The sequence below is a fragment of the Medicago sativa genome, chromosome 3 (genome assembly GCF_051527215.1).
Source record: "Medicago sativa cultivar Bolivia chromosome 3, Bolivia_mono, whole genome shotgun sequence".
Taxonomy (NCBI): domain Eukaryota; kingdom Viridiplantae; phylum Streptophyta; class Magnoliopsida; order Fabales; family Fabaceae; genus Medicago; species Medicago sativa.
The window spans coordinates 74,655,552-74,675,705 of record NC_140751.1 but is presented as its reverse complement, the minus strand read 5'-3'; the positions used below and the strand labels follow the sequence as shown (position 1 = coordinate 74,675,705).

The 20,154-nt window shown below is 30.7% G+C and overlaps 1 protein-coding gene and 1 long non-coding RNA gene across 2 annotated transcripts; both read left to right on the top strand.

Annotated features, from left to right (window-relative positions):
- The first annotated feature begins 5,570 nt into the window (after positions 1-5,570).
- LOC146940136 (uncharacterized) lies at positions 5,571-6,803 on the top strand. The gene is made up of 2 exons (XR_015031893.1): positions 5,571-5,838; positions 5,961-6,803. It is a non-coding gene; the product is annotated as an uncharacterized LOC146940136 (long non-coding RNA).
- A 10,870-nt stretch (positions 6,804-17,673) lies between these two features.
- LOC146940135 (FCS-Like Zinc finger 5-like) lies at positions 17,674-19,005 on the top strand. Its single transcript, XM_085753742.1, has 2 exons — positions 17,674-18,113; positions 18,475-19,005. The coding sequence occupies exons 1-2, from the start codon at positions 17,782-17,784 to the stop codon at positions 18,611-18,613; spliced, it is 471 nt and encodes a 156-aa protein (XP_085609868.1). The 5' UTR covers positions 17,674-17,781; the 3' UTR covers positions 18,614-19,005.
- Positions 19,006-20,154: the final 1,149 nt, after the last annotated feature.

Sequence of the window (20,154 nt, the reverse complement as noted above, 5' to 3'; positions counted from 1 at the left end):
AATCTTAGAAATAACTCAAATGTACGGGATAAGTTTTCACAAATGAAGTTAACTCTGATAAACTTTTATTATACAACGATATTAAGCTCTCTTTAACTAAAATGCATGAAGAAAGTGATAAGTTGTCACTAATAAAGTTAAATTTCATACAACAGACAAGTTTTTTTTTATGAGCAAACACGCTAAATGAGAAGTCACGTATAAAATCTTAGAAATAGCTCAAATATACGGGATCAGTTGTCACAAATGGAATTAACTCAGATAAAAAAGACAAGTTGTCACGTATAAAATCTTTAAAATAACTCAAATTTACGGGAAAAGTTTTCACAAATGAAATTAACTCTGATAAACTTTTATTATACAACAATATTAAGCTCTCTTTGTCTAAAATGCAAGAAAGAAGTGATAAGTTGTAACTAATAAAGTTAAACTTCATACGACATGCATGTTTTTTTTAGGAGTTAATATGATAAACCAGTTGTCACTTATAAAATCTTCGAAATAACTATAATGTACGGGATCAGTTGTCACAAATGGAATTAACTCAGATAAAAAAGACAAGTTGTCACTTATTAAATCTTCGAAATAACTCAAATGTACGGGATAAGTTTTCACAAATGAAATTAACTCTGATAAACTTTTATTATACAACGATATTAAGCTCTCTTTAACTAAAATGCATGAAAGAAGTGATAAGTTATCACTAATAAAGTTAAACTTCATACGACATGCATGTTTTTTTTAGGAGTTAATATGATAAACCAGTTGTCACTTATAAAATCTTCGAAATAACTATAATGTACGGGATCAGTTGTCACAAATGGAATTAACTCAGATAAAAAAGACAAGTTGTCACTTATAAAATCTTAGAAATAACCCAAATGTACGGGATAAGTTTTCACAAATGAAGTTAACTCTGATAAACTTTTATTATACAACGATATTAAGCTCTCTTTAACTAAAATGCATGAAAAAAGTGATAAGTTGTCACTAATAAAGCTAAATTTCATATAGCAGACAAGTTTTTTTTTTTATGAGCAAACACGCTAAATGAGAAGTCACGTATAAAATCTTAGAAATAGCTCAAATATACGGGATCAGTTGTCACAAATGGAATTAACTCAGATAAAAAAGACAAGTTGTCACGTAAAAAATCTTTAAAATAACTCAAATTTACGGGATAAGTTTTCACAAATGAAATTAACTCTGATAAACTTTTATTATACAACGATATTAAGCTCTCTTTATCTAAAATGCATGAAAGAAGTGATAAGTTGTAACTAATCAAGTTAAACTTCATACGACATACATGTTTTTTTTAGGAGTTAATATGATAAACCAGTTGTTACTTATAAAATCTTCGAAATAACTATAATGTACGGGATCAGTTGTCACAAATGGAATTAACTCAGATAACAAAGACAAGTTGTCACTTATTAAATCTTAGAAATAACTCAAATGTACGGGATAAGTTTTCACAAATGAAATTAACTCTGATAAACTTTTATTATACAACGATATTAAGCTCTCTTTAACTAAAATGCATGAAAGAAGTGATAAGTTATCACTAATAAAGTTAAACTTCATACGACATACTTGTTTTTTTAGGAGTTAATATGATAAACCAGTTGTCACTTATAAAATCTTCGAAATATCTATAATGTACGGGATCAGTTGTCACAAATGGAATTAACTCAGATAAAAAAGACAAGTTGTCACTTATAAAATCTTAGAAATAACTCAAATGTACGAGATAAGTTTTCACAAATGAAGTTAACTCTAATAAACTTTTATTATACAACGATATTAAGCTCTCTTTAACTAAAATGCATGAAAAAAGTGATAAGTTGTCACTAATAAAGTTAAATTTCATACAGCAGACAAGTTTTTTTTTATGAGCAAACACGCTAAATGAGAAGTCACGTATAAAATCTTAGAAATAGCTCAAATATACGGGATCAGTTGTCACAAATGGAATTAACTCAGATAAAAAAGACAAGTTGTCACGTATAAAATCTTTAAAATAACTCAAATTTACGGGAAAAGTTTTCACAAATGAAATTAACTCTGATAAACTTTTATTATACAACAATATTAAGCTCTCTTTGTCTAAAATGCATGAAAGAAGTGATAAGTTGTAACTAATAAAGTTAAACTTCATACGACATGCATGTTTTTTTTAGGAGTTAATATGATAAACCAGTTGTCACTTATAAAATCTTCGAAATAACTATAATGTACGGGATCAGTTGTCACAATTGAATTAACTCAGATAAAAAAGACAAGTTGTCACTTATTAAATCTTAGAAATAACTCAAATGTACGGGATAAGTTTTCACAAATGAAATTAACTCTGATAAACTTTTATTATACAACGATATTAAGCTCTCTTTAACTAAAATGCATGAAAGAAGTGATAAGTTATCACTAATAAAGTTAAACTTCATACGACATGCATGTTTTTTTTAGGAGTTAATATGATAAACCAGTTGTCACTTATAAAATCTTCGAAATAACTATAATGTACGGGATCAGTTGTCACAAATGGAATTAACTCAGATAAAAAAGACAAGTTGTCACTTATTAAATCTTAGAAATAACTCAAATGTACGGGATAAGTTTTCACAAATGAAATTAACTCTGATAAACTTTTATTATACAACGATATTAAGCTCTCTTTAACTATAATGCATGAAAGAAGTGATAAGTTGTAACTAATAAAGTTAAACTTCATACGACATACATGTTTTTTTAGGAGTTAATATGCTAAACCAGTTGTCACATATAAAATCTTAGAAATAACTATAATGTACGAGATCAGTTGTCACAAATGGAATTAACTCAGATTAAAAAGACAAGTTTTCACTTATAAAATCTTAGAAATAACTCAAATGTACGGGATTATTTTTAACAAATGAAATTAACTCTGATAAACTTTTATTATACAATGATATTAAGCTCACTTTAACTAAAGTGCATGAAAAAAGTGATAAGTTGTCACTAATAAAGTTAAATTTCATACAACAGACAAGTTTTTTTTAGGAGCAAACACGCTAAACGAGCTGTCACTTATAAAATCTTAGAAATATCTCAAATGTACAGGATTAGTTGTCACAAAAGGAATTAACTCTGATAAAAAGAAAAGTTGTCAGTTATAAAATCTTAGAAATAACTCAAATGTACGGGATAAGTTATCACAAATAAAATTAACTCTGGTAAACTTTAATTATACAACGATATTAAACTCTCTTTAAGTAAAATGCATGAAGAAAAAAAAATGTCAAGTGGTCACTAATAAAGTTAAACTTCCACGACATAAGTGTTTTTTTTAGGAGCAAATACGTTTAACGAGTTGTTATTTATAAAATCTTAGAAATAACTTAAATGTACGAGATAATTTGTCATAAATAAAATTATCTTTGATAAAAAAGACAAGTTGTCACTTATAAAATCTTAGAAATAACTCAAATGTATGAGATAAGTTGTCACAAATTAAATTAACATTTAAAATACAACGATATTATACTCTCTTTAACTAAAATGCATGAAAAAAGTGACAAGTTGACACTAATAAAATGAAATTTCATAAGATTAAAACTTTTTTTAGGAGTAAATACGCTAAACAAGTTTTCACTCAACTTTATTTCTATCGAATCAAGTGGTGAACTCCACATTTACATATCTTGATTAATAAAGTTGCCTTTTCCTTTGTGTTCCCAGAAATTCACCTAATTATATAAACAATTTTACTTAATATTAACCCTCATGTTGACTGCAAAAAATATTTATAATCATTTCCAATCCAATTATTTACTTATTATAGGCACAAATCTGCCAATTACTTATTCACAAAGCTACCAATGATATTCAATTTTGATAAGTTTAGTTTGTCCCAATCTTGCTTTTTCCAAAAAAATAAAATAAAATTTACTGCCAAATAAAATTATTTTAACAAATTTGCATTGCTTATACACTCCCCAATTAAAATATAAACATTGGCAAAAAAAAATGCGCCAACGGCGCAACCCGTGCGTATGCACGGGTACAGCACTAGTTTGAGTAGCCTTATAATCAAAGTCTCCTCCTATTATTAACATCCAATTGTAAACTTTTATCGATAAAACAATTAGAAATTGTAAACTTTTATCAAATCACTTTTATAAATAATCTAAATCCAGCTTTGAAAATGCAATAAATAGACTAAAAATTTAATTTAATTTATATAGTTTTTTTGCGATTCAATTTAATCTTGAACAAAAAGTTAACATCAAATTAATTTCTGATATTTTTATTTTGAGGACTTAATTTTTATGTTGTAATAATGAGTTAGGGACTGATTTAGATATTATTTTTTGTCAAGGAATAAGTGGATGAAAAAATTGTGAGACACCCAATTGGAAAAGATTATTTTTTTAACAAACAATTGGAGAAGATTATTGATTGATAAAAAATGATAAAATGTAAAAGAAAAAAGATTAAAGGAAGAGTAACATTAGAAGAAAAACATTACAACAAAAGGTAGCATTTTTTTATACAAAAGTATAAATAGTTGAAAATTTTGATTATCACTTACTCTTAAAGCTTATTAGGTCTTGCCATCACTTAACCTAATTTTTTCCCTCTAATTCTATTGCATTAATTGCTAATCACTTTAACCCTAATATTTTTCCCTCATTTTGCATTCATTGTTTGAATTTCGAATTTTCAAGAAAGAGGGTTTTGGTACATTTTCCCTCACAGCTAGGGCTGGCAATGAACCGAACCAACTCGAAAATAGTTCGAGACTCGATTCGATAATTGATTCGTTGAACTTGATTCATGAACCAAATGAGTCAAACTTGAGTTGAAAATTAAACTCGTTAAATAAATGAGTTGAACTTGAGTTAAGTATGATTCGACTCGTCTGGTTCATGAACCAGCTCGATATATATAAAATATTATTTTGTATGTTTTTATATTATGTAGTTTATTACCAGCTTCTTCTAATAATTATGTACATTTCTTATAAGAATTATTACTAATTTAATTAAAAATAAACGATAATTATATTAATAGAGAAGAAAAAGAGTTAATACCTTGTGAAGGCCTTTAAACAAACATGTTCACAAAAACAGTCCCACATTGGGGAGTTTTAAAAATATTAGAGAGAAAGAGTATATAAATAAGAGAGGTGCAGAGGATGATTAATACAAGGTAAAACACGGAAGTAGTAAGTGCTGCTACCTTTCTACCTAGTGCACATGACTCTTGAGGCCAACAAGCTTCATAGTTCTATTTAAATTATATTTTTTTAAAAGGTCAAAGACATATTTTTGACAAAAAAGTGTTTTTGAAGAAAAAAACAACTTTTGAAATATACAATTTGAGTAGGCGAGTTGAACCTAACGAGCCGAACTGAGCTGTTCGTGAACTTTAAACGAGCCGAACTCGAGTTAGAAAAAAGGTTCGTTTCGAACTCGAGTCGAGTTTCGAGCCGAACCAATTCTTATCGAGTCGAGTCGAGCTTAGACAGGTTCGACTCGGCTCCACTCATTTCCAGCCCTACTCACAGCCGAAACTTATTAATAATGGTCTGCTTCTTTTATCATTTTCAATGCATTCATTTGGCTGATAATATTAGTGACCCTTGGTATACTCAATGGAGAATTAAACAGATACCAACACAGCCCACTCAATTATCTTTCCAATGCAGCCCACTAAACTGCAGTATATAAATGCCATTCATACTCTCAAAAAGTTCATATACTCATCTTGGAAATGCCAGTTCGTTTTTCTTTATGGCAGAACCTTTCCAATCCTTCTTTCACACTCTTCCCTCTCATATACTAGCAACCTAAGGTTAGTTGAATTGTATAAACTCTTTTTTTTTTTTATGCTTTTATATTTTTTATTTTGCATTAACAAATCATATTTCTTCATTTTTTTTGTGTTTTCCACTGTGGCTATTCATATTCCTGAAGGAAAATGGCGCCATTTTTTATGTGCAGATTAAAGAGGAATAGTAGAAGAAAAAGAGATGGGATGAAGAATTAACCATCGTTGTTGTCACCATGCTTTTTCAATAGTTTTGTGTTGATATATATTATATCTCTTTGTTGAGAACATATGTAGAATTAGTGATGGCATTGGTTAAATGTACAGAAATAATGTCTTCTGTATTACTTTCCTTCATGGAAGGCACCTCAGAGATCTTGAGAATATTTTTAGGGGGAAGGCAGGGTTAAGTGTGATATAAGTTTAAAGAATTGTAAGCTAAATAAAACAATCCAAATATTGTTGTTAATTTTTCTTCTTTGCTCAGTGTGTTTAGCATTTCATTGCAGGAAAACAATTTACATAGATTTCCTTAAGGTGCCTAAAGCAAATATGAAGGTCTTCTATTTTGTTTGTGGATTGAGATAATGCAAAAGTTTCAGTTGTTTCTAAGCTTTACTGAAAGTTAAGGATATTTGAATTTTTTTCTCAACCTATAGAAAACTGGTGTTTTTGCCTGCTATTCAACCTATGGTGCTTTTGACACAAAAACAATACAACAAGAGGAATTGTGATTTTGAAGGCTAAAAATGTTTTTTTGGGTCCTTTGAGAATAATTGATTTTTGTTTTGAAGGTTTATTATTGTTATTTAGGCATGAGTGGTTTTCATGTAACATAGGTTTTTGGAATCAAGTAGTGACCAATTTGTATAATGTTGATTCTATTTGCACTTGCAATTTTTTGATTAAGTTTAGATGATTACAAGGAAGAGAACCAATTGTAATTTTGATATGTGAAGGATTGGAAATAGAATTTTAGATCCCTGTCATTGTTTAATTTTTATTTTTTAATATTCGTTTGTTTCAACTAAATGATTTCATGTCATCGCCTACTTCTTTATTATTTGAACTTAAATAGTGTAATGACTGCAATAATTATGTTGAAGAATGTATATCAATTGTTGGATATGTAGGGCATATTTAGTTACATTTGATTTATTTCCTCACAGATTTAAAATTCAGGTGCAAAATTATGAAATAAAGAAACATTGAAATTATAAATGCAAGTATTTGTCATTTAAGCTAATTAAGATATAAAGAGAATTAAGACCTATACATTTTGGTTCCATTTTATTATATATAAATTATCAAAGACATTCTATGATGTTTAGGCACGAACACGTCGACACCAATAATAATTTAAGAAGCATATGTGTTTCATAGAAAACACTAGACTTATGTGTCATGTCGGTGTTGGACACAATACATGTCTGACACCAGGACACACCTAATCTAAGAAGTGTTTGTGCTTCATAGAAAACACTTGAAGGATTTTTTAATTTATTTATTTTAGGATTTTTTTTTTTTTACCATTACTTATTCTTATATATTGTCGAAAGTCTAGTCTTAATCTTAATATATATCTTTATCTTTATATATCTAAATGTTAAACAGTCTTGAAAGCAACCCTAATTAACCCTAATCCCGCCCTTTTTGATTAGCTTAAAAAAGCTTTGTGAAAAAAATTCCTTGGTGGGAGTTGAACCACGTTATTGATGGTCATCTTTCATTGTTTTTGCCATTACGCCACACATGTTTTTGTTAAATTTATTTCGCTTTCAAATTCTAAAACCGCCTCCCACTACCTATCCCACCTTTTCCACTTCCCATAAACTGTTATTTTCTCTCCCTTTTATCATGCGCATCATTTTTTGTTCTCAAATAATTATTTTGGTGTGTTAATTGTTGTTAGAAATCTGGTTGCACCCCCCATTTCTTATCCCACCTTTTCCACTTCTCATTATCCGCTTCTTATCCCACTTTTTCCACTTCTCATAAACTGTCATTTTCTTTCCTTCAGTTACGCGTATCGTTTTTTGTTCTTAAATATTTGTTCAAACAATTATTTTGATGAATTGAAATTAAATAGTTATTTTGGTGTATTAATTGTTGTTAGAACTTTGATTGCACGGGTTGAATGACTTATATTGAAATACATTATTTGAAGTGATCTGAAGATTCATCATGATTTTTAGATTCTTTTCCTATTCTCTAAATTCCGTGAATTGATTTTTTTTCCTCTTTTTCTTTTATTGTTTCTTTCTATGCATGTAAAATTGTTCACAATAACAATGACCATAGTTAAATATGTTATTACTGAATTTCAAATGCATAAGAATTAACAAAAAAACCCGTGCATCGCACGGGTTAGAGTCTAGTTAATGTTAAACAGTGTTGCAAGCAACCCTGATTAACCCTAATCCCGCCCTTTTTTTAGGGTTCTGAAAAATATTTATGAAAAAAATCCCTCCAGAGATTCGAACCCATGCCATGTTGGATACTTCAAAGCATTTTAACCACCAAGCCACTTGCTGATTTTGTGATAGCATTTGGCTTCCACTACATGATATCCAATATTAAACTCCCTTTTCAAAAAACCAATTAATTCCTTTTCTTTTTTTCCAAGCAGTTTCGAACCCTTTTTTCTCCTTTCTCCTTCGCAATCTAAACCCAAAAGTCTGCGGGTTTTCAACCATTTCTTCCTCATTTTTCCTACGACATATGTCTTAAAAAATGAAAATGTAGGTGACCTTATAGGCTTATATGGTTGAATCACTTGATATGTTTCTCATACTAACTTTATACAGTAACTTTTTTCCTTTGATGTGTATTTTGAACTATTTAATTAGCTCATTGTTTAAATTTTGCTCATTGTTTAGATTTTGTATGACGAGTTGCAACTTCGGTGCATTTTATTCATTGTAGTATTTATTGAAATGTTATACATAATATATTTAAACATGTCGACAACTAATAATATAGTAAACCTGATTCTTATATATGAAAATCGAAACAAACCCGTGCATCGCACGGGTTAGGGTCTAGTTTAATCAAATAAAAATGATAAACCTTAAACAAAAAAGCTTTTAAGAAGAATAAAATTGAAAAGGAAAAAGACACGCCTAAAAATCTATAACATTTTATCAGTTCCGAAAAATTAACAAACATAAATGTTTTAAATTAGATCATCTTCTTCCCTTCATTCTCTCTCTCTCTCTCTCTCTCTCTCTCTCTCTCTCTCTCTCTCTCTCTCTCTCTCTCTCTCTCTCTCTCTCTCTCTCTCTCATTTGTGTTGATACAGTTCAGATTATATAATTCAAACCTATTTTTACCATGAATTTTTGGCCAAAGAGGGTGCATGGGATGTTCAAATTTTATAATAAAAAAATAAGCACTTCGAATTTTATAATCTAAATTGGTTAAAAATGCATTTTTTTTAACAAAAAAGACATAGGGAAAACCTTGTTTTAGATGATATAATCCGAAAACCAAAAAACATTTTTGACAATTTGGAGGGTGCACGAGAAGAGCGGATGGTGAGAAAAACACATACACAATTAAATGCAAGGGAGTTAGAGAGAAATTTCATTTATTTCGATACTAATTTTAGATGTTAATTTTATTTTTAACAATATAAAAGAAAATATTTCTTTATGTATGTGACTAAACAATCATTCATTAATTTATCTTTACATAGTTGTATTATACACTTAATTCTTCACAAATAAAACTATTTAACAATTTTTACTAGGGGCAATATTTAATTTTTAATAAAAAACGATCAAATAATGCAAAGGACTAATACAAAATTTAAACATTTAGTTGCGGTAGTTGCCTCCAAATTCCAATAGGATGCACATGCATCGGTCCCCATCAAACTCGTATATTTTTTTGAAGTTATTAAAAGATAATTAGATGTCTCAAACTATTGTTTCTTTTCACGTAATTGAGTCAAACCAAATATGATTTTTTTTTCCTTCTTAATTAGAAGGGACGACAAAACATGTAAATAAAAGTTTTTTTTTCTTTCTTTCAGGCAGATGTAACTCACTTCATTTCATCAATGATAATAAAATCAATACAATTTAGATGATGATAAAAAAAGTATTTGAATTTGACTGTGATACATATTTCTAGTAAGATTATGAGCAACTCCCTAAAAACATCGCATTTAAGCTAGTTGTTGAGATGGCGTTGGAGGGTCCCCAAGGGCATTGTTGCACCACATGTAGTAACAAACACTATCCAAAGTGAGTCTACAAGTATTAGTTGCCTTAACCGTTTTTTTCTCCCAAAGATAAGCATTATGAGTACGCTAAATGCTCCAAATAATAATACATGTGAAACAAGATCAAGCATTAGCGTTACGACCTGCAATAATGCAGAAAATGATGCTAGAAAATTTGTCAGTCACAAATAAATGTTGCTTTATTTTGCTCCAAAGGTTCACTTCCTTCTAGCAATTGATGGAGTGTACTCAATCAAGGAAAATGTGCATGTCTTATTCTATCGTACAGCTACACATGACACATTCGGTTTGATATTGTATCCCGTGGTTATGTAATTTAAAACTGGTAGCTAGAGAGACAACCATAAAACATTCGCCAACAAAAATGCTTAATTTTTCGGTCGGAGTTACAACGTCAAGATCTTACGCCATTCACCATACTTGCATGATTATTGCTTTCATGGGTAGTGAGATTCACACACAACCTATAGACCGTTTTGAATTTATAGGAGCCATTAGGTGAAGCCTTCCAAACAATAGAGCCTTGCATAACTCTAGAATGCAGATCGATTAATGTAACAAATATATGTTGCTTCCTGAGGGTTCATGATTGGTCAATTAATATGCATATTTTCAACTATTGTTTGTCGGATAAAAAATATGGGACATTCTCATGTCTGAGAGGTTGGTTTGTATGGGGTGTAGTACGCCTCAAATTTTCGCTTGGATTAGGCCAAATATTAGTGTTGCTTCTATCACCAATTTTCCACCTATAACCTCGAGATAAAAGGAGAATAGTACTCAATATAATCATCCATGTGTAACTTGGATTGTGCCTAAAATTGTCCTCCAAAAACCCACTTTTAGAACTCATCCATCTAGAATTTTCAGTTTTGAATATTCTTCCATATGAAATGCTTGATAAAGGGGGAAATTGAATTTTTGTCACTACCATCCATAGATGGTAAACCAATATTATGGAGGAAGTGGTAGCTTACCGATGTCACACACTGAATGATCTGACCAATCTGAATATATGGAATAAAACCAATTTTTGCATCACGTACTATAAATAACTCCATTAAATTGGCCCGGTTAAAAGTTTTCTAATGTCACGTTTTAGTTTCTTTTAAAAAAGCTTAAATGTGCCATTGGTCCCTGCACTTTCACCAATTTTTGGCATTGGTCCCTGCACTTTTTTTTGTTTGGTTTTAGTCCCTGCACTTTGTAAAAGTATTGCTATTGGTCCTTCCGTTAATAAAAAAAAAGTTAAAACTAACATAATATCACATGACCCAATTATTTTATGCCACGTGGCATAGTAAAAGACAAAATTGTTATTAATCTGTTATTTATTTATTTTATTAACAAATATATTATTTAGAATAATAATTAATATTAATAAACAAAATCTGTTCAAAAAAAATATTAATAAACAAAATAAAATCTCATTTAATGAGCGTTTGACATACGGAACCAGAGCCTAATTCATCTTCTTCCTCAATTTATCACCACCATCTCATCTCTTGCAAAACTCGGTGGAACACTCAATTACAACCGAAAGGTAAGCATCAGGAAGCAAAATAGAAACATAGGTTCTGCATAGTATAACCATAGCAAAGACAAGGCATCATCGAAAGATTAAGGGCCTGTTTGAAATACTTTTCAAAAACTCTTTTCTAGTTTTTAAAAACTTCAAAAATTAAAAAACTTGTTTGATAAACTATTTTTAAAATATAAGTTTTGAAAAGAGTATTGGTTTTTTAAGTATTGGGGACTAAAAAACTGAAACAGGTAAATTGTGTTTTGGTTTTTAATTTTTGAAACATATTTCGAAAATTAAAAGCAAAAAGTGTTTCAAACAGACCCTAAAATATCTACAAAGGTTTTACAACGCAATCGTATATATCACAAAATTTGAATCATTGTTCTTTGATAATTCTATTGCTTCAGTAGTAACCGATCTTCATAGATTAAATCCAACCAAAACTAATTTGTTTTCAATCAACCCTTTTTGTGGGTAACGTTAATTCATTCCAATCCCCTAAAACAAATCCCCCTTTTTTTGTAACAGAAAAACTTCAACAAAACCAAACCGTTAGTTCTAACTTTTTTTTATTAATGGAAGGACCAATAACAATACTTTTACAAAGTGCAGGGACTAAAACCAAACAAAAAAGAGTGTAGGGACCAATACCAAAAATTCGTGAAAATGCAGGGACCAATGACACATTTAAGCCAAAATTTGTTTATATGGTTTTAGTTTATATGCCTCTGTATTTATCAATTGTTCCATATGGTTTTAGTTTCTTTTCAAAATTTGTTTATAACCTATAGAAATGCAACAAGAAGGCAAGTGTACTAAATTTCAGGTCTTGTTACACTCTACAGAATCCATCCCATTATTTATGAACTCTTGCCACTAATATGCATCAAAAGAAGACAAAACTTCTTGGAGGTTTGCTGGATCCTCCTATAATGTATAGACCATGTAATTGGACTCTTGCCAGCTTCATGTTTGATTATGATCTTCTTGTACACCTTTAGGCATGTTTCTTCCATCAATTCATTTGGTGTTTTCTGAATCTCTTCTCTTTATGTCATTCTAATTTGCTTATGATCTTCAGAACTTCAATCTTTTGCATCTCTTGGCTTGCAATTATGATCTACCTAATCTGCAACCTTTAGTACAGTTGATTTCCAATTATTTTTTCAAAAAGATTGATTGTGACTTATGAGATGAGAAGCAATGTCGAGCACCGATTGTGAACTTTCTGTTTTAGCCATTCTGAAGTGCTTCTGATGTCTATTCTAAAGTTCCTTTTTATTGAAGAATTGTGTTCCTAAGATTGACATGGATCGGCTTCTGATCTCATATTTCCTTGATCAGTCTTGTTCTTCAATATTGTAGTGCTTATGATATGCTTTTGATCTCATTCTAAAGTGCTTCTGATATTTTTGAAGTCCTTCTTAGCACCTGGTGTTGTTGAGATTCATGTTTCTTTCGATATATTTATGCATTTGTAATATCATTTTTTAAAGAGCACTTAAAGAAACTTGTTAGAAAACAACATATATTAGAATAACCTTGATCTCTTTATTTCAATGAAGTTTGTTATCATTAAAACATCAATTTAAGAATGATTTTTTTTTATTTTCATCAACACTTCGTTCAGTTAGAAATTGGGAATCTAGATTCTTTCTTATCTCTGGAGCATGCACCACTTCATTGAGAAACAACTTTTTTTCCGGATGTGAATTGCAATTCCACATCTCTAATGCCAACAACTTTAATGATGTGAGGATGTCCCAGCAACACTTTCCTATCTTCAGCACCTTTGTATGTTTTTAAACATACCATGATCATAACAAACATGGTGTAAGGCACCATTAATGTTGATCCACTAACCATTTGATCCACCAACACAGATGATCTTAGTAATCATATTAATTAATTACTAGTTACTCAAGGTGGCTTGCGGAGTAGAGCTTGGCATGTTCCTACATTTGTGTGCCATATATATGACCTTGTTTCCCACAACTATCACAAGTGAATTGTGACCTAGTGTCATTTCTTAAGGGTGGTTGTTGATTTACATTTTGGGTCCTTAAGGCATTGTTTGGTTCCATGGAAGGTGAATGGAAAGAAAGCAGGAAGGAAAGAAAGTTCATCAAAATTCGTGTTTCCATTGTTTGGTTGCACTGTCAGAGAGGAAAGAAAGTTTTCTTTGGGTGGGTCCCACATAAAAAAACTTTCCCCTCTAAGTACGTGTTTGTTGTAGCGGTGGGAGTAGAAAAAAACGCCGTTTACACAAAAGCTACAAAAGGTACGTAGCTTCTTTATTTTCACGTTCAAAATGCCTCGGGACGCGCAAAATGCTAATCCACCGCTGTACCAAACAGGTGCTAAGATGCGCAGAAAGCTTGAGCTGCCATCCATTTTTGTGTAATTTACTAAACAGCCCTCACTTTTGAAAACTTTCTTTTACACAGTTTTTTTACTACCAATTAATTTGCTTTTGACATCGCAAGGATTCCAACTTTGTTATCCTATCCATCCTGATAATAAAAATTAGGCTACGCTATTGTTTTATTTCTATTTTATATCGTCAATTTTTTTGTGCATATTATATACATGTATGCATTCATTCTAAAAAAATATATATGCATATTCATTTTAATATAAAACCCACCCATCATCTTGTTTATAATATATTAATTGAGTTTTGATATATAATTATTATTTTTTTACTAATAATAGCTATATATCTTTCAGTACCTAAAAGTATTAAGTGGCAGATGATTTATATATATATACACACACACACACACATTATTGGTACATATGTTATTAAATTAATTTGTTATATTAAATTAAAATTGTATAATACATGTGTGTATATATCATTTTTATAAAAGGGTATAAATGTCATTTACAAAATATAGTTTATTCTTTCCTTCCACTTTCTATTCACTTTCACTACAATCAAACAACCTAACAAATCATCTCACTTTCCATTCACTTTCCTCATACTTTCTTTCCTTTAACAATCTTTCCTCTTACAATCTTTCCTTTCACTTTCTTTGGTGATCCAAACACACCAAAGGTTCCCAGCTTACTGTGGCTGGAGTTCTTATTCATAGCGCGGTTCTTTCTGATTCTTAAAAGGTTTATCAGCCGGCTTCAGAGCGTCATATGTGAATTTCTTTCTAGCGTTGTTGTTCAAGACGACAAACACCCCACATTTTTTATTTTGCTTTCTAGACTATTCCTCAAAGCAGAGGTGGGTTATCATACTTTTTAGAGAAAATTCATTGGTTGTGTCTTGGAATAATATTTTTGAGGTATTTCTATGAAGGAGAATTTTTTCTATGATAATAGCTACTTTAAACTAGTGATCTAAAGCCATAACTTTAAGTGATGAACTCGTGAGCAATTTTCTGGATCTCATGGAATTGGACCTCCATAGATAGGTCATCAATGATTTGATATTTGAGGTAGTACGTAGATACTCACAACATATTTTTTTATCACCAACTACCAAAATGTCATACATCTTTTTTAGAGCTTCTCAAACTTCTTAGGCAGACTCACACACACTATAGTAATCATACAGATCGTGAGAAAATCCATTAAGAATAAAATTCTCGTAGAGGTAATTGTATTCATTCCAAAGGTGTATTTTCTTTAGCTTTTTTTTTTTTTTTTACTTGTTCATCTAATTCAAGCACTACCAGATCTCATCCTTCAAAACATTAGCAACTTTTTTGTTGTTAAGAACACCGCCTTGTGTTACCATCTTTTGAAGTGATTACCTTCAAACCGAAATAGTTTTTTGTAGTCAGGAACATCAAAACTAGAGCAGATAGTAGACATGATAAAAAAGAAATGCCTTGAGATTGTTGTAACTGGATAAAACAAAAATTAAAAACATTTTATCTACCGAAGAGATTACTAGGTGAGTACGTACTAGGTTACTCCTTTTGAGAAGTTTCGCAACACCTGTCCAAAAATTATGCAAGCAGACCTTCAATCACAACATTACAAGGATGAAAGAGTCCAACTATGTATTAGAGTCTCACTTCTCTGTAGGATCCCATGGATAGAAATACACCATCATATATGGTACTAAGAAACACGAAGAAGTGGCTCGGAAGTGCGCTGAGTTGAAAAAGGAGAAAAGATAAAACTCGAAAATGTGAGTTTTAGTATGAGTTGAAATGAGATCTGAGCACCCTTTAAAGAATGTGAAAACCAAAACAACTATATAAAAAAAAGGATGGCTCAGATTGCACGATCGTTGGGAAACGAATGACTCAATCAAGCCTCATTTAAGGCCGAGGCAGGAGTAAGATAGAACATGTAGGGCGCACGCGGTCATGTATCAAGCAAACATTGACGTACCCAATAGTGTGATGTGCATCAAAAACAAATATTTTAAAAAATAAATATTAATTTAAGGTTTTGGTTTCATCATAAATCAAACCAAGTTAAGCCAGCGACGGGCAGCGGCAGACGCGCATATGATGGTTAAGTTCATTGCATTGCCTTCCAATTACAAAACTAGCTAGGTATCCCTTGAGGCATGTCCGTTTATGAGATTTGGTGACCTAGGGAGAAACTGTAATTTGAACCCTATTAGCATTTTTAGATACAAAATCACTAATAATTATGCATGCAACAATATATTCTATCATATCTTTCTGGATGCGAAGTTTTTCAATAACCTTAACTTAAAAAACTTATTTCTACACATATAACATTCAATGACATAGTTAAGTGAATTCGATATGCTATTGAAACATTTGACAAACTCAACAATTTTAAATGTCAACATCAACACATTTGACAAAGATATTTGCATTAATACTTTTAATATAGAAAAAAAAATCATTTGCATCAACATCCGACAAATCCTTATGAGAAAACGTGGGATCAAAATTTGTGCAAGATTTTTTAAATTCATCATTATCCAATGATTTCAAGGTTCTTGCGTCAAATAAAAAACCAACATTACTTTCAAATACTTCTAACTGCTCAAATCTATTTTTCAATGAAGTTATTATCATATCAACAACCACCAAAATATGACTGACTCTAAAAGATTTCTCGGGTGATTGTATTTGATCATCATTATCATTCTTATCGTATTGTCTTTCTAAAGCTCTGACACTTTGTTGGAGGTGTCGGCTCTATACTCATATCAAATGCAAGGCTTTTTGACAACAATCATACTAGATTCAAAGTCTACATTTCTATATTTTTCAAAGTGTAATATTATACCTTACACTTTTAAAAAAAAATTAGGAATCATATTCTATACTTATTTTTTAGGGTCTAGGACGATCGTCATCTTCACCTTACCTCATATACAGCCGTACCTTGAGGCACACCCTAAATATCCTTCCTCCACTATACACACACCAATATTGTATGTATCTCCGATACGTGTCTTTTACAATTTTTTAATTCACACACTAGCATATTCATATGTTCCCACGGTTATAAATTAGAACAAAATGTTAATTTGCACAATGATGTAATGAGTTTGAATACTCTCTATATACTCATGTTTAATATGTATTTTTCCCTCTGTTAAATTAATTACGATAAAGATTAGCACATTCTTCTTTACTCAGTCCGGCTTAACTGGTGAAATGATCCCTTCAAAAATATTAAATTACTACCACTATTACTATATGCGGTAGATTCCATTCAATCTTTCGTACAATGATGCGAACATTTGGTTGGCCAATAAGACTCACACAAAGTGACTTCTATTTTGGACACTCGAATCCAAAGAATCCCAATTCCCGATTCCAGTACAATTGGCAATTTGACATTATAAAATTCAAAAAGAAAACTAACACACACGACACAACACAACAATAATAATGCAACTCGAATAATCATAATAATTAATAATGCAGCTCGAATAGTTACAATAATTAATAATTAAAATGAAAAAGATGGTATAGTACTGTATCTGAAAAGGAAGTGTTTGACGTGAGATTTCATTTCTTGTTAATGATGAATATCACACTCATCTTATAATCAACGGCTCAGATTCATTCCTCAGTTTTAGGTTATTGTTTTATTATCCCCTTAAGCTTCACTCTTTTCTTCTCTCACTCTCTCTTTCTCTCTTAGAAAAACCTTTTTCATCATTCTTCTTCCTTCTTCTTCTTCTTCTTCTTCTTCAAGCAAGTGTGTTTAGTAACACAAAAGAAGTAAGAAGATGATGTTAGGGAAGAGACCTCGTCCTCCAATGAAAAGAACAACAAGCATGTCAGAGATAACCTTCGATCTGAACACAGTAACAACAGAAGAAGATCCTAACAACAACAACAACCTTTTCAACCGTCATGGACCTGGTGTTGGTCCGTATGGTCCATATCCACCAACTTCTCCTGGAATCAACGGTTCAGATCAGAGCAGGGTTATGTCCATGGTATCACCTAGAAACCTTAGAAGAAATTCAGCTGATATGACTCACAACCCTGATTTCTTACGCTCTTGCTTTCTCTGTAAACGCCGTTTGGTACCTGGTCGTGACATCTACATGTACAAGTATAATCTCTCTCTCTCTCTCTCTCTCTCTCTCTCTCTCTCTCTCTCTCTCTCTCTCTCTCTCTCTCTCTATATATATATATATATATATATATATATATATCTACTTTTTTTTGCATCTAAAAGTCTTGGTCGAAACTTATACATACTAAGTTTGATACCAGACGCGGAGAATTGCAGGTTCAAACTTGTGCCCTAACGTATCAAATGTCTCTGCAACATTTTCCGATATGAGATGTGTTCACAAGATTATTTTTTATTAATTTATACATACTAAGTTTTTTTATTATTATTAATTTTGTGTGGATATAGAAGGGTGTGTGATAATTGGAAATTAATTTGTGAAAAATTAAATTTGCAGAGGAGATAGTGCTTTCTGCAGTCTAGAGTGTCGTCAACAGCAGATGAATCAAGATGAGAAGAAAGATAAGTGTTCTGTGGTATCAAAGAAACAAGTTGTAGTTGCAGCTGGGTCTAAAGTGGCTGCCACAAATTTGTAGCATATGAAATATCTAAGCAAGGATAAATTGATGGCATGCAATATTAATTAGCCATATGTCCCTGGGTAAATTATTATTATTTAAATATGTTAATTAAATATTTATATATACCTAGCTCCCTCTTTTTCTTTATGAACTCTTGGATTTTTTTCTCCTTTTGGTTCTGGCTTTGTAATTTTTATCTTGGCTAGAGTGGTTATCCACTTCTTTGATTCTTAATAGGCCAGTAATTTTGAAGCAACTGTTGTATTTTCCATTGGATTTTGAGTCATCATAATGTGTAAAAAGAAAAAAAAAATTAAGAGAGAAAATGCATTCTCATCTTAGCAATTTTCAATGGTGGATTAATTGTATATTTTGTGTGGAAATTAAAATGGTGATGGGTTTGGGAAGTCTTTATATGGTGTCATCACTCCAATGATCTTCTTCCCTTTTTCTTTGAGTTGAGATGTTAAAAATTAAAAATGTATATTATATTTAGGAAAATGTTAGATATCAAGAATGAATTTTCTTGAAGAATTTAAGAATGATATGGCAAAGTTATCACCCTTAGATTTCAATCTTATTTATTAAAGTTTCATAAAAAAAATACATAACACCCACCATCCCATGATTTCCGGCTAGACTGAGATTTTATTGGCTAACTGAGATTTTATTGGCTAACATTAATTTCGGGACAATTTCTTGATAAAATCTTTCTTGATTATATTTAACAGGTAAGTTGCGTAATCTGAGTCCTGACCCCCAATTTTTTATTTAAAGTTTACTATTTTTTGTTATTCTTGTTCAATCAATAATTATAAATCCACATGATGTGCTTAACACACAGAATCTTTCTACTGTATATAATTAACATAAGCATATGTGTCATAGTCGTAATGTTGATGCTTAAGCCTATTAGTTTTTAAGAAATAATTCATGAATATCCAAATTTTATAATTTGTTTTTTTTTTTGTGTATATCATAGAAGTAGGCAGAAATACCCTTGCGATCCATTAATTAAACTGGACTTTTCTCCGGTGTTGGTCAAGTTTTTTTTTTTTTTTTTTTTTCCAATTTGTTATTTATGTTACATTATGTTTGCATCGTTAATTTGTTTAACAAGCCTCGATATAATAAAAAGCATGCATGACATTTTAATATCTACATAGCTGACATAAATATGTAAATTTTGACCATTTCTATTCTCCTTTCACTTCTTTAAATTTAAATTCTCAAATTCAAGAATCTTAGAATTAGAGTAGACTAAATTTCATTTTTGCATAAATGTCATTCAAAAGCAATAGTTTGAATTCACAAACCAAAAACATTGAATAATTCATCTCTTGTGTAAGATGTCATGCAGGGGCGGACCTGGACTCGGAATATCAATGGGGCACAAGTTTTGTATCAAATAATTAAATAATAGTAAATATAATAAGAACTAGACTTTCGACCCGTGCGACGCACGGGTCCTACCGACTATGAAATACACTAATAAATATGTATTAACATTAATCATATGATAATATTCTTAACATTTTTATGTGTGAGTTATAAGT